This window comes from Mytilinidion resinicola, assembly GCF_010093595.1.
Source record: "Mytilinidion resinicola strain CBS 304.34 unplaced genomic scaffold BDZ99scaffold_3, whole genome shotgun sequence".
Taxonomy (NCBI): Eukaryota; Fungi; Ascomycota; class Dothideomycetes; order Mytilinidiales; family Mytilinidiaceae; genus Mytilinidion; species Mytilinidion resinicola.
Window position 1 is genome coordinate 2,606,526 of NW_022985439.1, and position 25,008 is coordinate 2,631,533.

General features: G+C 52.7%; 7 protein-coding genes across 7 annotated transcripts; 5 read left to right on the forward strand and 2 right to left on the reverse strand.

Annotated features, from left to right (window-relative positions):
- Positions 1–741: 741 nt before the first annotated feature.
- On the reverse strand, positions 742–1,452 carry BDZ99DRAFT_516176 (uncharacterized protein; the record flags this gene model as incomplete). The annotated part of the gene is made up of 1 exon (XM_033725049.1): positions 742–1,452. One exon carries the CDS (start codon positions 1,450–1,452, stop codon positions 742–744), a length of 711 nt encoding a protein of 236 aa, XP_033582420.1.
- Positions 1,453–1,878: 426 nt separating this feature from the next.
- BDZ99DRAFT_495208 (uncharacterized protein) lies at positions 1,879–3,371 on the forward strand (the record flags this gene model as incomplete). Its single annotated transcript, XM_033723360.1, has 2 exons — positions 1,879–2,706; positions 3,131–3,371. The coding sequence occupies 2 exons, from the start codon at positions 1,879–1,881 to the stop codon at positions 3,137–3,139; spliced, it is 837 nt and encodes a 278-aa protein (XP_033582421.1). The 3' UTR covers positions 3,140–3,371.
- Positions 3,372–3,917: 546 nt separating this feature from the next.
- BDZ99DRAFT_352019 (MFS general substrate transporter) lies at positions 3,918–5,403 on the reverse strand (the record flags this gene model as incomplete). The annotated part of the gene is made up of 2 exons (XM_033714528.1): positions 3,918–5,183; positions 5,233–5,403. Coding segments are annotated over 2 exons (1,437 nt in total), but the record flags the coding sequence as incomplete, so codon positions are not given.
- Positions 5,404–5,848: 445 nt separating this feature from the next.
- BDZ99DRAFT_459316 (Isochorismatase hydrolase) lies at positions 5,849–6,750 on the forward strand. The gene has a single exon (XM_033719139.1). The coding sequence runs from the start codon at positions 6,045–6,047 to the stop codon at positions 6,681–6,683; it is 639 nt and encodes a 212-aa protein (XP_033582423.1). The 5' UTR covers positions 5,849–6,044; the 3' UTR covers positions 6,684–6,750.
- Positions 6,751–7,534: 784 nt separating this feature from the next.
- Positions 7,535–8,392, forward strand: BDZ99DRAFT_472725 (uncharacterized protein; the record flags this gene model as incomplete). The annotated part of the gene is made up of 1 exon (XM_033721794.1): positions 7,535–8,392. One exon carries the CDS (start codon positions 7,535–7,537, stop codon positions 8,390–8,392), a length of 858 nt encoding a protein of 285 aa, XP_033582424.1.
- A 1,502-nt stretch (positions 8,393–9,894) lies between these two features.
- On the forward strand, positions 9,895–10,827 carry BDZ99DRAFT_485744 (ATP synthase F1 epsilon subunit; the record flags this gene model as incomplete). The annotated part of the gene is made up of 6 exons (XM_033722730.1): positions 9,895–10,026; positions 10,136–10,158; positions 10,231–10,361; positions 10,496–10,584; positions 10,644–10,733; positions 10,795–10,827. 6 exons carry the CDS (start codon positions 9,895–9,897, stop codon positions 10,825–10,827), a joined length of 498 nt encoding a protein of 165 aa, XP_033582425.1.
- A 6,300-nt stretch (positions 10,828–17,127) lies between these two features.
- BDZ99DRAFT_379374 (uncharacterized protein) lies at positions 17,128–18,906 on the forward strand (the record flags this gene model as incomplete). The annotated part of the gene is made up of 2 exons (XM_033715149.1): positions 17,128–17,445; positions 18,535–18,906. Coding segments are annotated over 2 exons (690 nt in total), but the record flags the coding sequence as incomplete, so codon positions are not given.
- Positions 18,907–25,008: the final 6,102 nt, after the last annotated feature.

Sequence of the window (25,008 nt, forward strand, 5' to 3'; positions counted from 1 at the left end):
GGTGGTGTGCTTATACCAATTGGAGATTGAATAGTCGAGCAATGGGTGTTTCAACTTGAGTTCTTTATCTGACTGATCGTTCTTCATGCGGCTCTTCTTGCCCACTGTCTCACTGATATCCCAGTCTTCCAGACACCCGTTACAGATATACTTCACGCAAGTAATGGCCATCAAACGATGAGCGTCGTCGTGCGTAATGATAGGAAAGTGGCTGGCTTTTCGGTCGGCTTGTGTAAGGTACTCGGTAAAGGAATGATGGATAACGGACAAAGTCTCGTCCTCGAGAACTTCGAGGAGTGGCCCACATGCGGCTCGAACCAGCGCTTTTGTCTCTTTTAAAGTCTCTCCAGCACCGCCAATAACTTTCATTACTGCTGCTGCCTCGATCAGACGGAGAGGTCTGGTCGAGTGGGTGACCCATTGCAGGATGGTCAGTTGGTGTTCCTGAGAAACTCCGGATCGTTTCGAATGCTCCGTTAGCATCTTGGTGTAGACATCTTCCAGACTGTCTGGTACGCTGTCGACAATTCTCGGAATATCGGCTGGGGTGATGTCGATGTCTTTCACGGCTTCGATCAACTCATCCGTCACGAGTCTAGCGTAAAGGAAGAGCCCTTGCGCCCGGTGACAGATGATGGGTTTCAAGGTCTCGTAGAACGTCGGAGGACCCCCGATGGGCTTCAGCCGGTATTCAACATACATATCGACGTCGCCTTCAACTTCTTTCGAATCTAGTCGAACCTATGAGACATGCGACCGCAGCAGAATTTCAATGCGAGGAACAGGGCGGCTTGTCAGAAGGACTTTGATGTTTCCAGGCTTCTGTTGACCAAGGCAAATGAGTTTATCGAGAAAGGTTTCGTTGTTATGGTCCATCTCATCGAGGGCGTCGGCAATGCAGTATGCCCTCGGCATGCAAGAGAGCGCGTCGCATATATGTCGCCACATCTCATCTAGCGATATAGTCTCGATTTCGGCGCTGTCCTTGACATAGGTCTTCAACTTGCTCTGCAGCCATGGACTATGGGGAAGTAGTTGAGCAAGCCAGTCTCGCACCAGATACTTGGGCTCATGATTCAACGCGACGATCTGGCGGAAGAAGAAAAAGAGGACCGGCACCTTCTCGTCTCGAGCAAGCTTCGCAGCAGTAGACGCAGCAAGAACAGATTTGCCGGCGCCTGCGACGGCTTTGACCCAGAGAGCGCCAACGGTTGAGCTATCGTGCCATTTCTGATACGGGTTAGAGCTCTGAAACCAGTGGCCGGTGCCGTCTAAGTGGCTGTTGAGATGCTTGCGATACTCGCTATTCTCGGACAGGTATTTTGTCGGAGCTAGCCATGCCTCGATGGCAGCGAGAGTTTCCGGCTTCTGTGGTAGATATCCCGCGTCGTTGTAGTCCGTGAGATCGTTGTTTGCGAGAATGACAAAGTCAGATTCATCAGAAGACGACATGACGTAGCGTAACGAATGAAGTAGGATAACGCAATGCGATAGATGAAAAGGACGTGAGATGATAACGAGGAGTTCTAAAACAAGGAAAGGCGAGCATGCCGTTGATGTAGATGGAGGGTTGCCTAGAGGGTCTCCATATGATGCTGCGCCTCAGTACCCCCTGACCCTGGTGCGGGGACAGGGTCCGTGTAGAATATTTTAAACTCCATCAAGATACAACCACCACCATCGAAAAGAACTAGAAGGCGTCTCTAGAAAGAAAGATTACCATCATGGAGTGTCGTTAAAGAACTTTCCGATCCGACGCGAAGCATCTGCCTTGGTCAGCTAGCACCGCAGTACCAGTCTAGCTTGGAGACTTTGCCCCGATAACTCCTCCCAGTCAAGTTAATGCTTTCCTAGCTGGCTAGGAAACTTCACTCAAACATGAGCCCCTACGACTGGTCTACCGAGAACTACCTTTTCGTTGACGGTTGGGAAAAATCCATCTCAGCATTGCCATGCCGCGCTTCCTCTGGGCACTGCTCCCACCACTACCCAGAGCCCGAGAAGAGAGAAAGCATTCAAGCCCCGTCTTCAACTTCAGTTTCAGCTGGATTGGCCCACTCATCAGGTGCCAGAGGCACTCCGCAGCTCGTCCGATTACCGGCGGAGCTCTTCCTCCAGATCGTCGACTACCTACCACCTCATGCGGGCATGGCTCTTGCTCTAACGTGTCGTTTTACCTACGCCTCAATTGGTAGCCGATTCTCAGCGTCCCTCCCAAAGGATCCTTTTGATGAACGGCTCGAGTTTTTTCGGCTGCTACGAAGGGACTTTCCTGATTACAAAGGCTGCCATTCGTGTAGATCTCTCCACAAAGCCTTTTCGCAACACAAGATCAAGATTCCTATCGGTATATGGAACCTTCCAGCGTGGCCAGAATGGTATCGTTACCGCGCGCTCGTCTACGTTCTGGAGCCGCTCACTGCCAAGGCCCGATCGAGCGCAGCAATCAACGGCCGTAGACCGCTTTATCTTCTAACGAACCAGCACGCTCGTCTCATCGAACGTCCGATACAGCAGTGTCTAGGCTCCCTCACGTGCTTTGGCGAGATGCTTTTCCCCGACGATGGAAGCCCACTAGCTGGTGTGCGGTATCAATTCAAATTTGAACCATCTATTGTGGGCAACACCATTTCATGGCGCGCCTGGCAATTTGTTGATCTAACAAACCACGGCGGTCGGTACGATGATTTGGAGCGAGCAAGAACAGTGAGCGCAGTTTTCGCTCACCTAGACATTCGTGCATGCTACAGCTGCAAACCTTTCCGCCGATATGGAAAGGAAGCTATGGACCCAGACATTGCTCGCTTTTTGAGACTCGGACGGGACAATGATAGGCAGTGCTCGTGCAAAAATCTGCGGAGAGTCAGTGCAATCGCTCATGACCGTCGAAGGTTCGAAATAGAGGTTCACCATACTTTCCCGCGTCCTCCCTACGACCCGGAGATCGAACCTGAGCTTGACACACCTGCATCATTTCTTTCCATTCTCAGTTATGTCGTGGGCCGTATTCTTTTCATATTTCTTCCCATAGCACTGTTATTGCTTGCAGTGCTTGCGATCATTTCTCTAATTATTGCAGCTTATCTCTCTAGTATTGCCAAAAAATTCCCCTTACTAACATTTCTCCTAGTTCTTCTAATTGGCATTTACAAAACACTTGTCTAGAATTTATCACTTATTAAAGAACACTACTAAAACAGCAATCTGCACGACTCCACATCTCCGATACAACTCCAACCAGGACGCTCTAGGAATTGCTTCCTATAACCTTCAAAATCGTCTCCAAAACAAACACAAACTAGCCTTAGTATCTGCTTATACACTACTCCAACTTCATAGTGGCTCGTGGCTTCGGAAATGGAGCGAAGAGCAAATCTCCTTCTTCACCTCCACCACGAACGCGCCAAATTACACCACTCTTATCTCTCAACGCAATTCTGAGAGCTTCTACCAACCTCAGATTTGTTAGATGTGAATGTTTTCTATCGGAGCTCCAACCTTCTCGCTCTCGGGATTCTTCTTAATGAAGTTGACGCCTTGGAACCTATCTCAAATTACCGGAACCAAGACGAGATCTCCGCGCCTACTGCCAATACAGATATGTTTGTGGCGGACCGAGTTGTGAAGAATATGGATGATTGCTCTACAAATCATCGAAAAGCGATACAAGAATGTCTAGATACTAAATGGGTGACCCAAAGCGAGCTAAATCTGAAAGGCAAAGCTACTCCTGTCCGCTACTACGACCGATTTGTTCTACCGCTTGAAAAAGCATGGAAGTATCTCTCCGGGACTGGTTCATATACCCCCAGGGATCGTGGAAACGGCATGATATCTAATTACATTCAAGAAGACGCCTCTAGTCATCTCATTTACTGATCATACTCAATACGCGCATCCGCCTTCGCCGCTCGTTCGGCCTCCTTCTGCTCCTTCCTCCCCTTGGCAGCACGACGCCATTTCGGACCATTATGCATAACAAACCAGAGGATTGGACTGAAGACAACAACCAGAAGACCAAAGAAGGTAGCAGTCCACCCAATTCCAATCTTCCCAATCAAAGGCGCCACGCCACTCGTCGCTCCAGCCCCTAGCCAGCAACGGACAAGGTTATTGGCCGCTGACGCGGTAGCAGCTTTCCCGGGATAGATATCGACGAGCAAGACGGAGACGGTGTTAATGGATGCAGAGACGCAGAAGCCAATGACGAAAAGAAAGATCAAAGGACCAGCCAATTTGACCTTGTATTGTATCATCCACCCGAAACCAATGAAACATGCCGAGCCGAGAGCCAAATTTGGGAGGATGGCTTCCAAGCGAGCCCTTTCGATGGGAAAGTCGCTGAGGTCGACTTGACGGTTGTATGTCAGTGGAAACCCCAAACGTTTGGCGTGGACCTTATATCTTGCGTCGATAATCCGGCCACGGACGAAACCCGCAAGCAAGCTTCCGCAGCCTAGAGGCAGATAGCATAGCGCGATCTGGATCTGGTTGAAATCATAGACGGTTCCAAATTGGGAGGGAATAAGAGCTACTGTGGCGTAGTAGGCGCAACATAGAAGACCGATGTATGCCAACACGAAGCCAGCCTCTTTTGTAAGCACGATTCTGACTGTCTCCAAGGGGGTCGGGAACCTGAGTTTCCTCTTCTTCTCAAGCTCATCTCGCTTCTCGTACAGAATGGGTTGCCCTTCCGCCATGAGTCTCCTCTCGAGCTTCGTGTTGAGATAGCAACGTCTCCACTTAGGTGGCGGGACCGATCCATCATCGACAACAATCCTGCACGTCTCGGCGAAGAAAATAGCGCAAGGGACGAACACCACACCGGTGCAGATGAGCAAGAACCAGAACACGGAATGCCACCCGAGGTACTGTCCAAGCAGGCCACCGATGATAGGACCAAGGGAAGGTCCAGCTTGTGGAGCGACGGACATGTAGGAGACGTAGACACCACGCTCCTGGGATGTAACGAGGTCGGAGACGACTGCATTCGCGAGTGCCACGCTACCACTTCCCCCGGCGCTTTGAAGACCGCGCAGGACCATCAGTGCGGCGTAATTGTTTTGGAGACCCAGGCCGATGTTTGCGGCGGCATAGATGATGGCACATATGAAGTAGGCTGGTCTTCGTCCGGTACTGTCGGAAAACCCGCCGACGAATGCGGGTGCGAAACCTTGCATGATCTCGCAAAGGTTAGTAGGCGGACTTCAGCCTCGATTTGAGGGCACATACTAGGTATACCGTGATGGTCAAGTTGACCAGGGATGTGGACACATGCAGGTCTTTTGCGATGGCGTCGAGTGATGGGAAGTATATTTGACCAGAGATTGGAGAGAAGAATTGGGAAAAACCGGCGCAGAGGATGATGATTCTCTTTTCATTATGGGAGAAGATTGAGTAGGGCTTGTCGTCAATGAGGTCTTCTGGCTTGACATTCTCGATATCTTCTAAGTTGTTCTCCTCGGCGGGCTCGTCCTGGCTGCCTGGTTCTTGTGGTTCAATAGCATCTTTCTGCTCAGTCTTGATGTGGTTGTTGGTGCTTGGCTCTAATTCCAACTCTTCCGTACTGCGTTCGTTCGTCATATCGTCCGTCCTTTTCAAATTCGAAGTGTTCGCAGCAATGCTGTAAACAAAGGTGAAAGACCGGGCTTATGAAGTACGGAGACATTCTCGTGCTGAGAAAAGAGCACGTGACTAGAGCGCAAGCGTCTGGATCAAAGCAAGCTGATTGGTTCGCTCTCTCAACTCTAACGCCGTTAGATTATCCCCGAGAGAGCGACCGATGTCCGCCAACAGCGATCCCTGCCTCACTTTTCTTCACCATTATCCTAATTTTCTACAAAGGATTGTTCTAGTAAAGATTTTTGTTCCAGCTGAGCAGAAGTCTGTTGATCTGCCACGAAACTTTGCCACACAAAATCCTTCTCATCGCCGCCAGTTCCGCAAATAAACTCCACTCCTAGAACCTAACTGCGAAGCCGTTCCAAAAAACAATACTATTTCAACTCCTTCTCTGCCGAGCCCCCGACTCGACATCATCAATCATGACGACCCTCACAGCCACCTTCAATCCGGCCGACAAGTCCACACCAGGCCACTACGGCGCCTCCCAAACCGCCCTCCTCCTGCTCGATTTCCATTCGCTATTCGTGCAAAAAGCTGCCGGTCCAGCCGGTGCCGCAGCTCTCGAAACCGCCGCCCACATGAGAACTTGGGCAAAGTCCCAAGGCATCCAGGTGATCCATTGCCTGGTTGATGTCAACGCCAAACCCTTCCCGACATGCAAAGACCCGGAGAGGCTGGCAGCATTCGCCGCTGCCATGAAGTCGGGCGGCGCAGAAGAGCCCGCCGAGCTGCTCGGAGGGGGTGGTGACGAAGCTACGTTCTTGAGGGTCCCCGGGCACGTTTCTGCGCTCAAGTCGCCTGGCCTGAGTGATTACTTGGAGAAGAAGGGATTGAAGTCGCTGATTCTCATGGGACTGAGCACGTCAGGGTGTGTCATGAGGACCGCGGTGATGGCTGGGGATGCGGAGTATGTCGTGACGGTTATTTCGGATGGGTGTGCGGACCCGATGCAGGAGGTTCATGATATCATGATTGGAAAGGTGTTGGCAAATAGGGGATATGTTACTACGGCTGCTGAGTTCCAAGAAGGGTTCGCGAAGTCGGCGGGAGGGCAGTGAAGGAACTCGATAGGGCTTGGTGGTCGATACATGCCAAGTGCTTCAATAGATTAGCGAATGCCGAAAGTTACAACATCTTCACGTCGCTGCTTTTGATAAACGTTTGAAGACTTTCCAACGTAGGTCATAGGAGAGGATATCTAATTGTCAGAGGAGGTATCGTTGAACTAGAAAGTAAGAAGAAAAAGTAGTAATTTCCCCTGGGTGCTGTTTACGCCCCGACCAGAAGTGCAATGCAAAACGAGTTCAAATACCATTAATACAAAGGGGCTAGAGCGCTGTTTCTGAAAGATAAAGCCATCAGTATGCGACACACATTTGTGTGGGATATGAATCCGTTTTAGTGGGATGGTGTGGTGGAATATTATGAAATTTATACCCACTCTTATAGTATCTATGTTCCCTTGGCGACTAAGCTTCAGGCCGTTTGAGCATCTTCAGATTATTGCCTCTATCATAATGCTGCTAATGTGAACCTTGATTGTTTGACAGGTTTCAGTTTGTTGGTATGAAAAGTACGTGGACCTCTCATAGTCACGTGGACATTTCGCACGTGGTAACCTTTTCTCGCACTTCACTTCATAAATCTGACCTTGTGATCTCTAAACGCTCTCACCTTCTTCGTACTAGTGGATTTGACCGTCTCTAGGCTTCCTTAGTCACACGTCAAAGGTAGCTGCAATTTATCGACCGTCAAAGAACTACGTCTGAACTCACGTGCACGCTTCGAGACTCTGATAGCGATCTCGAATCCACGATCAGGCGTCTCACGTCGAGTTGAATGGACCACGACAGGCCACGATCCTCAAACTTGGAACGGTCGACGCCAAAGCATCACCTTACCCAACACAATGAGCGACCGCACGACCCGAGACGTGAATCGAACCCAACCACAGGGAGATCGACCGCCGGAAGACCGACCCGTCTTTGCAGAGCACATCAAGTACATGCGCAAACAACACCACAAGCCCACCCCAAAGGAATGGGGCTTCTGGAGAGCCACAGGCTCCTACGTCATCGAGTGCGAAGCCGTCACCGGTCCAATGAGCGACTACTACAACGAGGAAAAGCTCACGATGGATATCTCCGAGACTGTTAAGTCCGGATGTTGGTTCTTCGATGTTGACTTCAGATTCGGGGTGCTGGAGGGGACAATGCTGATGGAAACGACTCCGGAAATGTTGGATAATGTCATGAAGGCACATCGGGCGGCAGATGGCGGCGAACCCGAGGAAGAAGGCGACGAGGATGGCGACGATGACGGATGGGAGGAAGACGAGGATCCTGAACGGTATGAGATGATAAAGGAAAGATACCGTGTCGAAGAGGAGGAGCGGCGAAAGGCCTACATCGACCAATTCGATCATAATCCGGAAAGATACCCCAGGCGCATCTACTTCCAGTGGCGCGGCCGCGATATGCGCGACGCCACCCCTCTTATCCAGCCAGACTGGGATAATGCGCACGTCGGGTATCTGGACTTCGAAGACAACAAGTGCAACATCTTCGAGGGCAAGGCTGAGCTGGGCGTCATTGGCAGCAACGTCGGATTTCGAGGATACAGAGTCGATAAGGAACCGAGGAAGAAGGCGGAGCCGTGGAACGACTTGTCGGAAAAGGCATATGAACGGGAGTGGCGGGACAAAGTGGCGAGAGAGCGTCGACCTCCCCTGCGGTCTTCGATTATGGGGATGGAGAGGCCATGGTGAGGTGGAGGCGGATGGAAGCATAGGAGACTTTGAGGGGTTGAGAGTGAAATAAGGAAAGGAGGACTTGGAGTTGGTGGATTTTCTGGTATTGTTGGGTCTGCTTTTACCTTCCAAAAGCGTGCTTAGGATAGTATGAGCATTTGGAGATCATATTTCCATACACATTCTTCATTACCAATCCATCTCCCTATCGCCCTTCAGGATTTGTGCATTATGCTAACATGACCTCTCCCGATCGCGCAAACGATTGCCTACGCCGTCTCCACAACCTCCAGCTTCTTCCCCGGAATGATTCTGCCCTGAAAGTTGAACGTCAATCCTTGTACAGATTTCTCGTCCATCTCCTTCTGACGCTGTCGTTCCCGCTGTAATGCCCGCTGATCCGCAAGTTTCGTAACGCCAGATGAATTTGTATTAGTGAGATTTACACCAATACGCGAGCCATTGTGCCACGTAGTCCATTCTCTGCCTTAATGAATCAAACCCTTGCGTGAGTAGGGGGCGACGTGCCTACTCTGGTTCGGGTGTCCGGGCAGGCAGGTCTGGGATTGGTGGTGTTGCGCCTACTTTGAGATGGGTGCGGGGACACCGGTCAGTCGTCAAGGGTAAAGAAAATAGTCTCCGGTTTATATGAGCATGTCGTGTTGGATACAAACGCGACTAGAGTGTCGAGGGGATATATGTGCGTCTATCACGATTGAAGAATTGGGTACTGGAGCGATTCGTCGAGAAAAGGAATTAGGAGACAGAGGATAGCTTACAATTGCTAGTAATGCTGTACTAAGCGCTCTAATGTATCGTGAAGAGAATGGGATGAAGGTGAGGTTTATCAAGGTGTGAACGATGCAGAGTCACAGTTGACTGTTACGGTCTGAAGTCCTCCGAGACGGTACCCGAAACAGGATTCTGATGCAAAGCTTGGTGTACTGCCATTCAGGCCCCTGATTGTGACTTCCTCGAAGGAATCCGACGTTGTCTCTTAAGATGAAGGTGCAAAGCTGTTAATGACCGGGTGCACGCCTAGCGTGATCAATTTACGGACTTCTAGAGAAATTGATGATAACGTAGACTCATTGTGGTAATGAAGCTCCAAGATATTTAAAAAGAAAATCAAAAAATCGAGAGACATCGCGAATCTCATAATTTCCCAGCGTCCAAGCCGACTTCTAGAAGCTTGAACGGTAAGCTTGCAAAATTCTCAACAGCGTTCGGTGTTGAGATCGTTTGAGGGTGTTCATGCAGGCACATGGCCAGCTCCACGAATGCAAACCGGATGAGGGAGGGCACTACGCCATCGTTGAGATGAGATCGTATTCTTGATTCAAAAAAGGAAGATGTTCGGTGATAATGGAGCTGCAGCTGATGTTTTCCAAGGTTGATGCGGGATTATCTCGGCTCACGTGATGTCTTGGCAGAAGAACTCCGGCTTCTCCAGCTTCAATCTCGACAACAAGCTCTCCTCTCCACCACGCAATTGCATCCGCCCCATCCTCTACAACACCATGAGCTCTCTCCGCATTGCCCGGGCAGCCATCCGCGCGAGCCCCGCCACTTTCCGCGCCCCGATTCAGCGACGAGGATACGCCGACGCCGTAGCCGACAAGATCAAGTTGTCTCTCGCGCTACCTCACCAGGTATGCATCTCCAATGGCGCGCCGACCATACCGATGCTGCTCCATGGGCATTTCCTGCTTCTGTGGAGCTACTTTTGAGAGCCGAGCGCTGACTGAGCTTTCTCCCTAGTCTATCTACAAGTCCCAGGATGTGTACGTCAACCGGTCGCCCGGCTAGCTCCTCAAGCGCCCTTAACCTTCCATACTGAACATCGGTCAATCTAGTGTACAAGTGAACTTCGCCGCCGAGTCCGGAGAGATGGGTGTCCTCGCGAACCACGTTCCGTCCATCGAACAATTGAAGCCCGGCCTGGTGGAGATCATCGAGGAGAGCGGAGGCAGCAAGCAATTCTTCTGTACGTTGTCCGAAGATCTCCGTCTTGGTGTATTCGGCTTAGAGCGAGTCCGTATGGTGATAATAGCGGGGATAGAGCATATCTGCAGCAACAACAGTGTACCTGTCTCGTGAGGGCTAACGAGGACATTCTAGTGTCTGGAGGTTTTGCCGTCGTTCAACCGGACTCGCAATTGAGCATCAACGCCGTGGAGGGATACCCTCTCGAGGACTTCAGCGCCGACGTAGGTTCTCTAAAACGTGCTAAGCTGATACAATGACTGGGATCTAATTAACTGCGTAGGCTGTGAGGAACCAGATCGCAGAAGCGCAGAAGGTCGCTACCGGCGGCGGCAGCGAACAGGATATCGCTGAGGCGAAGATCGAGCTCGAGGTTCGTCAAAATTTACCTGGTAAAGTGCCGAGTTTGGAACCAAGCTAATGCCTGCGACTAGGTCCTGGAGAGTCTGCAAGCTGCTCTGAAATAGATTGTATATAGCATTTTCATAGCTGGAGGGTGGCGATGTACAGTATAGTTTCCGCTTGGACCGGGTGGTACTTCCCACACGTCCGCAATTGAGGAAGTACCTGCACTTTCTGCGCACTTCTTGGCGCCTCCTGCAAACATCTGTTCCTTCGTGTCCTGCGTTCTGTTCCTTTCCTTCTCATGACTCCGCTCCCAAACACACAACAGTTCTAACGTTTGCCCTTTTGACCCATTCCTATTTACATCCTACGATTCATTGCCTTCTTCATCGTTCTATTCAGGACCTTCAAGCCAACCAGTACGCCACCAAACACCTATTCAACAGCCCTTTCGCCTCATCCACTACACTCTCAGTCCATAGCAGCACCAGTCCTCGACATCTATGAGACGAGTCTCCCAGCCTGATTCCTCAAAAACACCTCGATCAGATCGAGGTAACACCCCAGCCATTCCTAGACGCGACCCAACTCAAAGTACGATAGCCTCGCGCATAAAAGCCATCAATTCTTCCGATCCACCGAGGCAGGGCCAGCCTACAGCTCCTCGAAACAACCCGTCGACCACGGGAATGCACCCGACTGTACCCGGCACAAGCACGAATGGCCGTCGATCCCAGCCGTCTTCGCACGACTTCGATCAATCAATCGAGGCCCGAGAGCACTCTATTCGGAGGAAGTCACGCCCAGCACCCATTGAGATTGCCGAACCAGCCCAAGTCAGACGCTCGTCCCTTCACCGTTCAGCCCTCACCCCTACCCAAGAGCTTCGCGAGCCCCAAATGGCTCCTGCTCGAGCTAAGTCCCCAGCATACCTCCAGGGAAAGAACCCCTACGGACGACTTCTGGAACGAGGATCTTCGCCGTCGCCCTCAAGCACTCGGAACGCAAGTCATGCTCCGGCGACAGAAGGAGGAGCTTCAGTGGCACGAAGCAGTATTGAAGGCCGACCCTATCAGCAGCCAGATGCTTGGAAGGCCGCAAACCGACAAAGACCGGACTCTGAAGCACCAGAGACTGTCCACAGACCTTCGACGCCTGTCTCCGTGGCGAAGTCTTACTGGGAGATCAGGACGCAGCCTCTTCCACCACCAAAAAACACTACTACTAAGGCGGGTCAAGTGAACGCAACAGTGGCTGTAGAAGCAGTCATCCCGAAACTGAAGTCACGTCAATGTTCCGAGAACGCTGACGCTCCCTCTGACACATTTCTACCAACACTACCGCGTTCTGAGTCAGAGACAACTGCCAAACATGTCCCCAAGGTTGTAGTAAGTGAACCTCCAACCGGAACTTCGAATATCGAAAGGACTCCCGCATCTCGCCGAAAGTCAACGAAGGCGCCAATCGATGTCGACACAAACGCACTAGATAAGGATGGCGAGACTGACTCAACTTCGCGCCGGAGATCGACGAATGTATTCAAAGTACCACCGCGCGAAGTCGGACCCCTCGGGAAACCGCCCCTCGATCGGACGCTGTCAAACAAATCGGTACCAGGTGATGACGACGATGTATCATCCTCGCAGCCGAGGAGGAAAAGTGCCCGTCGTCTTTCAGAGAAACCCACGCCCCAACAACATTCGAGACAAGTTGAGACTCATCAAGAAGGATCTCTCGATTCTGCAGAGCTAGTGTCACCAGTGCGCAAGACTTCACACCGACCTTCAACCGCCGAATCTGATGGACGCCTTCGGAAGCAATCGCGTCAAAAGACAAATGATAACACACCTCCTGAGCCTTCCCAGGCGGAACCTCAGCAACGCAGAAAATCTAGCTTGCGAAAATCGTCCAGTCAGATCGAACCTAGGGCACCTTCGAAACGACGTGCAACTCAGCCGTCCGATGACCCAAATTCGAAGCAGTCGGGGAGAGCGCGCACTTCGTCAGTCTCCTTCCCTGATGACGGTGTTATTGTCCAATCCAAGCGAAAGTCAACACAGCCTAAACAGATGGTCCCGGGTGACTTCGGATCAAGCGGAGATGGGCCTGATGACCCGCGAAGCGAGTACTTTAGGAGACGCTCGACCCACCGCAGAAGTGCGTCTGAACCCGCAGAGTCTTCCACTAGGGATAGCGAGCTTGTAGACAACGATGATGAGCTCGTTCCTGACGATGTCGATGACCGCGGTGGTTTTGGTCGCCGTCACACCAAAGATTTCGGCTATCCTGGAGCTCGAATTCAGCCCCGTCGCACGGTTATGTCCAAACCCGCAGATGTCCCATCGTGTGGAATTGCTAGGTGTGCTCCCTGTACTCTAGCCCCAAAGAGTCGCCCATCTCGATGCAGAATACAATCAGCTTCTGATTGTTGCGGCCAACGCAGTAGCGCCAGAACCATCTCGGTCAATGTCTGCGACGACTCGTTTGCTTATGACATGGGAAAAATTATCAATCAGCTCATCACACAGCAAGACAGCACAATTCATTCGGTCATCAACGACTTGCAGGCAGTTCATCCAGGACTCGCAGAGCTCAGACGACTGTCGCAACTACTGGTCCAAAATGTTCAAGATAGCGCTTCCTGCATGCCGAGTCCGCCGACTGCTGCACAAAGGCTGAACGTGCGCAAGACCGGAAAATTAGGACCCACAATCAACGACCCACCAGCTGTTTTGAAGGAAGCTGTCACCTCGGCTCCTGATCTCATCGACCTTGTCGAGTCTACTGCGGACGATCTTGGTGTTGATCTTGAGGCTAAACCCGATGAAAAAGACGAAGAGCAATTCCAGAACGCTGCTGTTGAAGATGCACCTTCTTCATGCTCGTCTTTACCGGCAACAGATGCCCATGCCAAGGCACTCATTCAAGACGATACGCAAGAATCATTGGAAGAGGTTTCATCCAACGGCGAAGAATTCCTCAAAAAGACTCGAAGAGAAATGACAGATTTGTCCGAAACCCGAACTCAGTTGATGGACGAGCTTGACCATATCACCAAGGACCTGGAAAAGATTTTAACCAAAGCGCCCACTCAGGTTATGAGTAGAGCGTCTACTCAGCATCTTCGAGGTAAGTCCATCGATTCCGCTATTGATGAAGTTCCGAAGGCGCTGGAGCGCGTCGTTTCCACGAAGCCCCTCTCCCGTGCTTTGACTCGTGTTCAAAGCATCTCCCGAAAGCCTTCGGCCGAGGCGCCGATTGAGGAGATACAGCAATGGCTCGAGACTGCGCAACAAGAGTTGCCTGCGGCTCTGGAAGCTATCGCCAGCGTCCTCGAACAGCTCCCCACTCCTGCTTCGGATGAACAGCCTGAGAAGCAGACTGAGTCGTCGCGACGCCACACCAGAGTATACTCAGAGCCTGCGCCGGACGTTGCAGGACCCCCTTCTGCACGACAAAGGACACTCTCTCCGCTGCTCTCCGAAAGCTCTGAGGGGTCCGACGAGGACGTCAAGGAGGAAATGGTCCCTGTGGACGACAAGAAGGAAGAGTCGGTAGCCTTCCAAGCTCCGGTTACTCGTGTCGCCGACCGACCTACGGCCCAGCCCCCATCCCGTCAGCCGACAAGGCGACCCACTCAAAGAGCTACTCTGCCAGCGTCGGCCGAGGCTGCAGCTATCGCACAAGGTGAGGAAGAGCCTTTACATGTAGAGCGTATCCCGACTCAGTTCCCATCCCGTAAGCCAACTCGACAAGCTACCTTGCCGGCGCCGGCTGAGGCTGCAGCTGTCGAACAAGTCGAGGATGAGCCGCAACCTGTGAGGCGTGTTTCTACTCAGCTTCCATCCCGCCAGCCGACTAGACAGCCCAGTCGTCAGGCTACACTACCAGTCGAAGCGGAAGTCGACGAAGAACCACTACCTGTCGAGCGTGTTCCGACTCGACTTCCATCCCGAAAGTCCATTCGGCAAGCTACACTGCCAACGTCAGCCGAGGCTGCAGCTGTTGAACAAGTTGAAGACGAGCCGCGACCTGTGAGCCGTGTTCCTACGAACCTCCCATCCCGCCAGCCGACTAGCTTGCCCACTCGACAAGCTACATTTCCAGTCGATCTAGAAGTCGAGGAAGAGCAGCAGCCTGTGGCACGTATCCCGACCCAGGAAAAGACACAGCTACCATCTCGTCAACCGACAAGACAGCTTACTCAGCAAGCTCTGCCTCCACTTTCGGATGATCGTGAGGTAGAAGAAAGTGAGGAAGACTTCCCGACCGTCTCGCAGATACCGTCCTGGCACAAAACTCAGCTTCCCTCTCGCCAACCGACCAAGAAATCAACTTGGAGAGCTAAAATACCAGAGTCTTTCGACTTGGATGAGGCTATTGAACTAGCTGAAGAGGAGCTGAAGCTCGCCGAGGAAGAGCTAAAACCGGTTGAGAAAGAGCCACAACCCGCGGAGCGTATCCCAACCCGACAGAAGACACGGCTCCCGTCTCGCCAACCGACAAGACAGCCCACTCGACAAGCCACAATTCAAGAGCCAATCTCACAGACTTCATCTTTGTCGTCCTTGATAGGTGATGAGATAGATGTTGAGCTAGGGTTTGGGCCGGATTTTGAGCCAGAATTTGAGCCAGAATTTGAGCCAGAGCTTGAGCGAGAATTTGAGCAAATCGACCGAGTCCAGACCAGGCGCCCAACAATCCTGCCATCTCGTGTGCCAACATTCCCGCATGAGCTAGCCAAAGAAGCTGGAGATGAAAGCTCATCGTCAGATGAGTCCGAGCCTGGCCAAGAAGACGAGGAAGAACAGCCCCCGGAGGAGGGATTCATCCTTCGCACAGTTACGACTACGGAATCCGTCCAGCCTGTGGAAGTCGAATTGGAACCCTTGCCCGAGCCAGAGGTAATATCAAGACGGCCAACTCCACGCAAATATTCTGTCAAGTCTCGCTCTGAGACTGCGCGAGTTTCTCCACCGCCGGAAGATACCGCAGCTGCCGCAGCCCTTGTTGAGGAACCGCCTACATTTGAGGAATCCGTTCCAGAGCCGGGGACCGTTTCTAGACAGCGGACTCGTCGCAAGAGCTCGACGAAATCTCGAGCAGCTACCATACGAGACTTCGTGCCGCCAGAGGACGCTGAAGCTGCCGCTATTCAGGTCGAAGAACAGCCCGAAGTCGAGGCACCCCTGCCTGAGCCAGAAGCAATATCGAGACAACCGACTCGCCGGAAGAGCTCCATCAAGTCTCGCGCTGCAACCATACGAGACTTCGTACCGCCAGAGGACGCTGAAGCTGCCGCTATTCAGGTCGAAGAACAGCCCGAAGTCGAGGCACCCCTGCCTGAGCCAGAAGCATTATCGAGACAGCCGACTCGCCGGAAGAGCTCCGTCAAATCTCGCGCCGCCACCATGCGAGCCCCGTCGCCTGAAGCTGCCATAACGGAGGCTGAACCAGAGCTCGAGACTGTTAGTAGAGTTCCGGCCAGGCGCAGAACTTCCATTGTGTCCGAAGAACCTATATCGAGGGTCGACACTGAACTTGCCTCTACTCCGAGTTCAGCTTCGTTGGTTTCGTCGTCTTCTTCTGAAGAAAGCAACATCGAAGAAGACTATGGCCAAGAGGAGGAATCCGAGCCAGATTTGGAATCATCCAGCAGCGAATCCTCCGGAGAGGAATATGAGGAAGAGGAGGAGTTAGAGGAAGAGTCCGAGGAAGACTGGGCATCCAGCCGTGAAGAATCGGCTGGAGAGGAATCGGCCGAGGACGAAGTTCTTGACGAAGGGACGGCTGAGGATCAAGAAGGCGAACTAAGCACCGAAAAAGAAACTAATCAATCAGAGCCGGAGACTGTTGTCGAAATCAGAGTACCTGGGGAAGACCAAACTTATTACGAAACTTTACGGTTGACTTCTTCGCCATCCGGGGGCTCGAGCGACGACGTTGCGGTCCAACCTATTGTACAGTCTCGTCGAGCTTCCACTTTCCGGGAAATTGCACCGTCTAGCCGCAAACAATCCGTTATCGTGGCCACTTCATCTTCGTCATCTGAACCTTCAACGGAGGTCCTTGAATCAAAGTCCGTATCCCGGCAGGTCACGGGAACATTTACGCGGAAAGCCACCGAACAGCAGCCTGCACAGACGCCTCTTGTTGAAGTTCCCGCGTCAGAACCGGTATCTCGACAGGTTACACGATCAATCACGCGCCCATTGACAGAGGTGGCACCTTCGCCAGCAAGGCAGTTATCCCGCTCCGAGACCTCTACCAGTACTCCTTCCATGTACCGAATGCGACGTGACGTCTTCATGTCTCTTTCTGAAGACATGAAGGATGAGATTACTTCGGGAAGGGAAGAGGTTGTCGAGATCAGGCTGATTGTCCCCGACAAAACGCCATCGCCGTCAGACAATTTCACCGAGATGCTGGTCCGAAAGGAAGAGTCCTCGTCAAATACTTCTACGGAGTCGAGCAGTTCTACGGATTCAACAGACGTCGAGGAAGATTTTGCATCCTCTTCCTCTTCTTCAGAAGTGGAGCAACCCGAATCAAGTACACCGACTCCGCCAGAGGCCGAGTCGGAGGTCGTGCCTGAAGAGGAGCATCCAACAGTAGTTTCGAGACAAGCTACAGTTGTTTCTCGGCAGCCAACTACTGTCTCTAGACAGCCAACTGTGTTCTCAAGGCAGCCAACCATCGTCTCCAGACAGCCAACAGCCGTTTCACAACAGCCAACGAAAGTCTCACGACAGCCAACCACCGATGAATCGCTTGATCTGGATAGCTACACAGTTCCCTTGTCGAAGCAGCCAACGAGACGGCGGACTGATACAGACACGGTCACCCAGAGAGAAGCCTCGAGGCAACTAACTCGAAGACTCTCTATAGTTAAGAGAAGGGATTCCCGACGTTCCAGGTCCGAAGGAGTCGCATCAGCACCGTTATCAGAGTCGCCGATGACATACGATTCCGAGCCGGAGCTACATGTCCCTGTTCGCCGTGCTACAACGAAGCTTGAAAGGAGCCCTACTGTACCTACAAGAACGTCAACGCAAGTCGAGAGAGAACCTACTCTGGTCCAAGCTCCTGAATTCGAGCTTCTCAGACGTGCTACTACCAAGTTGGAACGAGAACCAACTAGGTTAGAGAAAGTGCCTAGCGTCTTGGACAGAGAGCCTACAATTCCTACTCAAGTGGCGTTGGACTTGGATGTTTCCGACTCAGGAGCCTCTTCTGACGAATCGATTCCGCCGGTAGTAAGACGAGCTACGACGACCCCTGCGACAGCAACACCTGGCCCAGGCGATATCAGCGAAGAGTCGCTCGTCGAACAGTATACCGAGGGTAATGCAGAGCCTGAAGCACTTAGCAAGACTCCGACTCTGATCGAGATGGCCAAAGAACAGCTTGAGGACGAGTTCGCCTCCGATACGTCGAGTTCTGAGTTCGTAAACTCGCCTCCCTCAGAACGCAGTCAGTTTGATGAGCTCAAATCTCTGGAAGACCTCCCATCCGAGCAGGGAGTGAAGGCGCTGGAGCGAGAACCATCCTTCCCTGCCATGATACGGCGCGATACAAGTCCTCCCGTTGAAAGGGAAATCAGCGAAGTCCTCGATGCCGAACGCCCCGAACCTCCACGGCGTGCCTCCACGGGACGCTCTCGTCTTCCGTGGTTGCCACCTCGACAGCCATCAGCGGTGTCCAAACAGCCCACTGCTGTTTCAAGGAAGCCAACTCGAACCTCTACGGATACTCCCATTTTCGCAGAGGTTGTCGAGGACGGATTTGCCTCTCAAAAGCCTGTTGTCGTGTCCAGGAAAGCCACGAAGATATCCCGGCAGCCAACAGCGGTTTCACGTCAGCCCACCGCGAAAGAAGAAACGCCTGTAGTTTCTCAGAAATCTACAGTAGTCTCTAGAGCGCCCACTGTCGTATCTCGTAAGCCAACGACGGTTTCGAGACAGCCAACCGCATTCGAAGAGGCTTCTCCGCAGGTGGTAGTAGAGACGCCTTCAGTGTCTCGAAAGCCTACGGTGGTAACACTAGTACCAACCGTCGCATCTCGCCAGCCAACAGAGCTATCTCGTCAGCCTACCTTTCCGTATGAGGAACTAGGTCCGCAACTGGAGGCGACGCCTCCAGTGTCCCGGAAGCCCACGGTCGTGTCTCATCAGCCAACAGCCGTTTCTCGAAAGCCTACCGTGATAGATGACCCAATTTCAGAGGTAGATGAGACGCGTCAAGTTTCCAGGAAGCCTACAGTCGCGTCTCGCCAACCCACTCTTGTATCTCGGGTGCCAACAGCGGTATCCAAGACACCCACTATTGTGCCACGACAGCCAACAGCTGTGTTGAGGAAGCCAACGGTCAAAAACGAGAGCGAGACTCCTTCCCCGAAGGTCATTACACCATATTCGAGGATCAAGAAGGCCGTACGTGAGCCGGAGCCGGAGCCGGAAAATAAGTCCGAGGTGGAAGAGAATACGCTTCCAGAAGATGAGACATGGGCAGTTGAGGAGGACCAGACTGCAGTGCCTGACTCTTCGGATGAGGAAGTCTACGAAGAACCCGCAATCGAAGATCGACCTCCTCCTCTACCTCCGAGAGCCGCCACTAAGGTCTCACGGCAGCCTACTCGTGTCCCAACTACTCGTGAGGAAGTCATTGAAGATGAGCCTGCCCCGCTCTCCAGCCAATCCACCTTTGAGTCGACTTTGAGTGAAGAGACTGTCGAGTCAGAGCCAATCGACGAGTACTGGTTTGACGACGAAGAAGAAACGCCAATCGCCGCGCCACCAGAGCTCCCCTCAGAAACAACTTCTCAAGGACCTAGCCGCGCTTCAACTTTCGAAGAAGACGTCACAGCTGAGCCCGAGCTTGAAGAAGAGGAGTCTGAGCAATCTGAACCCGCTCCAATTACCAGAGAGGCCTCAGCCATAGTTTCTAGGCAGCCGACGGCAGCTTCTCGACGAGCGACGACTTTTTCTCCGCCCGAGGAGCAACCAGCAGAGCCTCCTCCGGAATCCGGTACCGCCGATGTCAATGTGGAAGAACATCTTCCGGCGTCTCGAAGCCGACAGTCGAGTATGATCGTATCCAGAAAACCTACCGCTCGCGCTGAGGCTCCATCAAGGCGTGCAACGAATGTGTTATCGCGAAAGCCTAAAAGAGTCCCTACTGCTACTGTGGCAGAGCCAGAAACGGAGTCTTTTGAAACTGCACAGTCTCGACAATCCATACTCGACGATTCGCTTGCGCCCTACGATGTATACCAAGGTGATCCATCCCCTCCTGAGAAAGCCGCCGATGAGAGTGATGAGTTCCATGATCCTGAATCGCCACCCACCGAGGAATCCTTGAGGACTCCACCGGCTCAGGAGGCAACCCAAGTCGAACGACAGGCTACGATGCCGGCGGAGACTGAACCTACCACTGAACCTAGGAGGCAGTCTAGAGCTCCAACGGAAGATCTCGGTCGCGAGCCGTCGTCCCTTGGACCTCCCATACCGCTGGAAATGGCTCCCAGGAGACGAAAAACTAAGACTAACCAACCGGACTATCCTATCCGCGATACTCCCACATGGGCCAAACCCGAAGTACAGCCAATCCAGCAGCCACCTAGCGAACACCCGCGGAAGCCTTCTTTCCGTGACCGGCCACAGGACAAGGAGCCCTTTCAAGACGCGGCACCAGGCCAAGCACCAGGAAGTGCTCCTGGGGGAACGCAACAAAGGTCAAGAAAAAACACAGCAGCTCCAGAAAAAGTACCATCGGCACCACCATCACGAAGTGCAACGATCCGAACTGCAAGTCGAAAAGGTTCAGCAGCCCCCAGAGAAACACAAAAGGCGCCGTCAAGAAGTGCGACGATCCGAAGCCTCACGACCAGTCACCAAAGCACAGCTGCCCTTGAAAAAGCGCAGATGGTGCCTGTGCCGTCAAGAACTCCAACAACCCGGACTGCCACTGGTGACCGCTCTCGTCGCAAGTCCCTTCAGGGCCAAACGTCGCAGCCTATTCGCTCTAAACCTCCGTCGCGTCAAGCCACTAGTTACCAACCGGCGTCATTTGATGGGTTGGGGGCATCGCCACCTCTTCGTGCGGCGACGGGTCACCCGAAACCCCCTCGCATTGCGGGGCTTCAGGAGGAGAGTCCAGAAAGCGCAGAGGACTGGTCATCTTGGAACCGTCATACAAGTCGACCCGAGACAAACCCAGAAGTACAAGATGATGCTAGAAAGCCAAGCGGGAGAGACTCGGAAGTACAGGCTGTGGCTCTTTTCTTGTCGGAGGAAGAGCGTGGATATCGTCAAGCCCGTGGACCTGAAGGGGAGCAGGAAGCGTATCCGCAGAGTGACAGTGACACAAGAAGGCAAAGGAGGAGGCGCTCGCAAGTGCAGGCTGTGGATATTTTCTCGCCACAGGAAACAAGTTGGCGCGGGCCTGGTAAAGATGAATGTCTCAAAGCTGGAACCAAGTTCCAAATCAGGTCGTGTCAGATGGCTCGGGCTCAGGCGCGTCAAGGCACAGCGTCATACTGGCGCTCTTCAACGGGGAGAACGAGTACATCAGAAGAGGGTAGCGCAACCTGCAAGACGCCGAAGATTCTGCTGGTTCCGCCGCTTCAAGAAACGTGGTCAATCCAGCGCACGTCAGCAAGGGATAGCGGGACAGGAGAGGAGAACGAAGCAGCTCAGACGCCAGCAAAGAGTGCTGGGGATGCCGGTTCCTGGCATGAGCTGGAGAACGCGACGAAGGCTGCGAGTTCAGCAGGTTACCGGAAAGCAGTCGACGGATCCGATGATGCTTTCGAGGAAGAACGGCCAGCAAGATCGTCAACCATGGTCCCGAGGGCACAAGGCTTCAGGGGAATCCAACGAGGACCACTATCAGTGGCAGCAACAAGGCACAGATCATCTATCCAAGCCTCAGCTCCATCGGCCAATCCATTACGGGCAGTTGAAGCATCGGAGTCGCAAACACAAGATCCATGGAGACGCAGATTATCAACCTGGGGCCCAGGACCGGGTCGCTCACTACTATCACAGGGGGAAGTACGTGCACCGGCAGAGAGTTCCTCGAGTTTCTCATACTGCAGACCTAAAATCCAACGGTCGTATGCCCAGAGACTATCCCTCAAGAGAGCATCTGCCCAAAGATCAAGTCGCTCGGAGTCGTCGGGATCATCGGCAGAGGACGCCCCAAAACTCCGATCAGCATACTACACCGCTGCAGAGACATTCAAGAGAATCGGAGTCCCAAACGGTGGGGCATCTGCCGAAGGATCGTATTCGTCGTCTACGGGAGAGCGAGCAAGAGCGGCGAAGGAAGGTGCGCCAGACCAAACTTCAGGCGCCCCAGGGTCCCCAACCTCGACAGAACTGGGACCCCGATCAGAACCGACAGAGACAGGCTCGGAATCAAACGCACCTCACGGTCCCTCTGCTTCAGCATCACACCGCCAGCGTACATCACTCGCAGCCTGGCTCAGAAGAAAGGCCCCAAACACCAGTATTCCGTCCGACCGTTCCTCGCAAGGGATCTTACTCAGAAGTGAAAGTTCCTTGGATGTACCAGCAGTCAGAGGACACGGAAAGCCTCGTCCCCCCGCGTACGAACGATGTCCTTCAGGCACAGCGGGAAAGCTATCTGCAGATGAAGGATCAGGAATCGACAACAAGCAAGGCCCGTCAGCGCGAGCAAGCGCGAATGCACAGAGCACGCATGGAACGGGAGCGTTTGGACAGTCTAGACAGGGGACGAGTCGGCATGCAGCGGCGGAAAAGATGGCGTCAGAATCAAGAGGAGCAAATCGCACAGAGTCGAGCTGGGCGACAACCACTGCGTCCCTCTCAGATTCGAACTCGGACCCGCCGTCGTCAACGCCAACTCCAGCAACTCATTCACGCCTCCAGCCCCAACCCGCACTCCGCGCGACCCTTCCCTCCCGCGCGTCCCCAAACGGGTCTCAAGACGCCAGCGGCCAGGGTTATAGCAATCAGGAACAGACCACAGCCCCTAAGCCATCCAATGTCGCATGGAACAGACGCCTCTCGGGTCAAGATTTCAACCATGCGCAGCCGGCTCTTCGATCCCCCAGACCGAACACCTCCAGTGCGCCCTCGCCACATCTCCAGCGAAGAGACTCTGCCTTCACGCCGCCACCCGCCGCCCAGCGCTCCTTCAAAGTTGCAGCAGGACATCCGTCGAAGTCTCTCGGACGTAGAGATACGCCGGACCCGGCCACTGGATCGTATCTACAGCGGAAAGACGTGGGGCGTGCAACCTCTCCAGGACGGAAGGCGACGGAGCAGGTCTGGGGAGATGGGGGAGATGGGGACGGAGGGGAGGAGAGTGATAAGACCAAGGAAGTCAAAGAGGGTGTTGGAAGGAAGGGAAGTTGGTGGAGCTTTGGACTCGGGATCGGGAGGAAGTGAGGGACAGATTTGGTGATTGGTGATTGGTGACTATTGTGTTTGAGGCGTGAAGGGGAGGGGGAGGGGTGGGTAGTGGTGGCTTGCTTTACCTTCACCTTTCGTACCCTGACACAACCTACCTATCTGTCTCTAGAGTTTGTTGCTGTTAATGAGAGCTGAGATCCTTGGTATTGCTAACTGGTGGTCTTTTTTGGGTTTTCATGATTGCGTGCAGTGATTTTGATGTAGTGTGATGTATTTGAATGAAGTCATCGAGCTCAGAGGGGTCTTAGCTGTCATCTTCATCGTAAATACATCGCCATCGTCGAGGTAAGAGATCATGAATCATGATCATCGACCCTGTCTAGCCAGCCTATGCGCCTACGACTCGAACACTCGAGACGGCCATCTTTTGTTCATTCGGTCTTGGACATAACGTTATGACAATCCGGCCCATCTGGAAGCTTCCTTCTCGCTATCCACTTTGTTCTTATCTCTGATTTATACTTAGAAAATGTAGCTTTGCAAATGTGTAAATATACCACAAGATAGACTTATAAACAAGGTTATCTAGTAGAATAGCTCTAGATTTTCTGGGTCAAGCCGCTAAGCTTTCAACCAACGTGCCGCAGTTGTGGCGAACATCTCCGGGCAGCATGATCGATGGAAGCATTTGAACATTCTATACTTGCACGGCCATGTTTGTTGAGTCGCTATCCCGCTTCCAAGGTTGGCCTAGAGTGCTCCGTCGAATAATAGCTCAGTATCATACGCTAGAGTATCGTTTTCTCCGACCCGACGCTCTAATGCCTAAGGCTAAAGAACCTGGCCTTAGATGGCCAGTACTGAAATACAACATCGAAGGCCATCAATAGCACTCATGCCGCGAGCCGCGATTCCTGGGCGAAGCTTTGTCGTAACTTTAGAATAGGCTAGCCGGGAGCATGCTACGAGTCCGTCAACCTGGAGAGGCTTGAGTCTAACCCCCTTCCTCGGTATCAGTGTTCCACATCGTCAACCATTCGGAAAGTCATATTGTCAGCTACTTACCGAGGTACACAGAAGCCCTGTCCCAACGTCTGAGCTCCTGACTTAGTCCTAACCGATACCTCGCGATCCAAGATCCTCCAGCCTCAGGGAACTCGAGAGAGCATCTTTCACGAAGGGGAAGCATATATATCAGGACCGTTCTACCAACAGCAAAGAACATGAAGCCAAAGCAACTTGAGCAAGCCTTGTTGAGGATTGCAGACCCCTGATTCTCTAAGACGATACGAGCGGTGAGTGGGGAGACTATAGTGGCCAGACCTGCCATACACAGATAATTTTGGAGGGAAAAGGACACCCCGTCCAGGATTTGATAGGGATTACAAAAATATACGTTTTGACGTCGCAAACCCTTCTAGATCAGACACCGATATTCTCGCGCTGGCAGCGTAATTGCCGCTATGAATCTATGTTCCGTAAGAAATGATATGAACGATTTGGAAAGCTTGTCGGGCTACCCCAGACGGCGTTATCCTGCAAAGTTCTCGAGGGCCTTGTGCGACCTAAGTTGGATGATATTGCAAACTTCCCCACGAACGTAACGGCGGAGAAGTCGTCATCCAGTCTGAGCGTTTTCATATCTCTCTTTCGCCCATTGGGCCTCTCTCTAGCTAACCAGCAATATCCCCCCTTCATCCACGGTGCTCTTTGCAACTAAGCTCTAGCATCTTAGGGAACTCAATTTGCGTCTTATCATCCTCCATCATCTATCCGTGTTTTTTAATCCTATGTTATACGACATGAATCCACCAGCATGTATATAAAAGTACTTCCTCTGTTTATTGACCTCTCTTCCAGTTCGTCCATCCATCCATCCCCAGCCTATTACCTTTCAGCCCT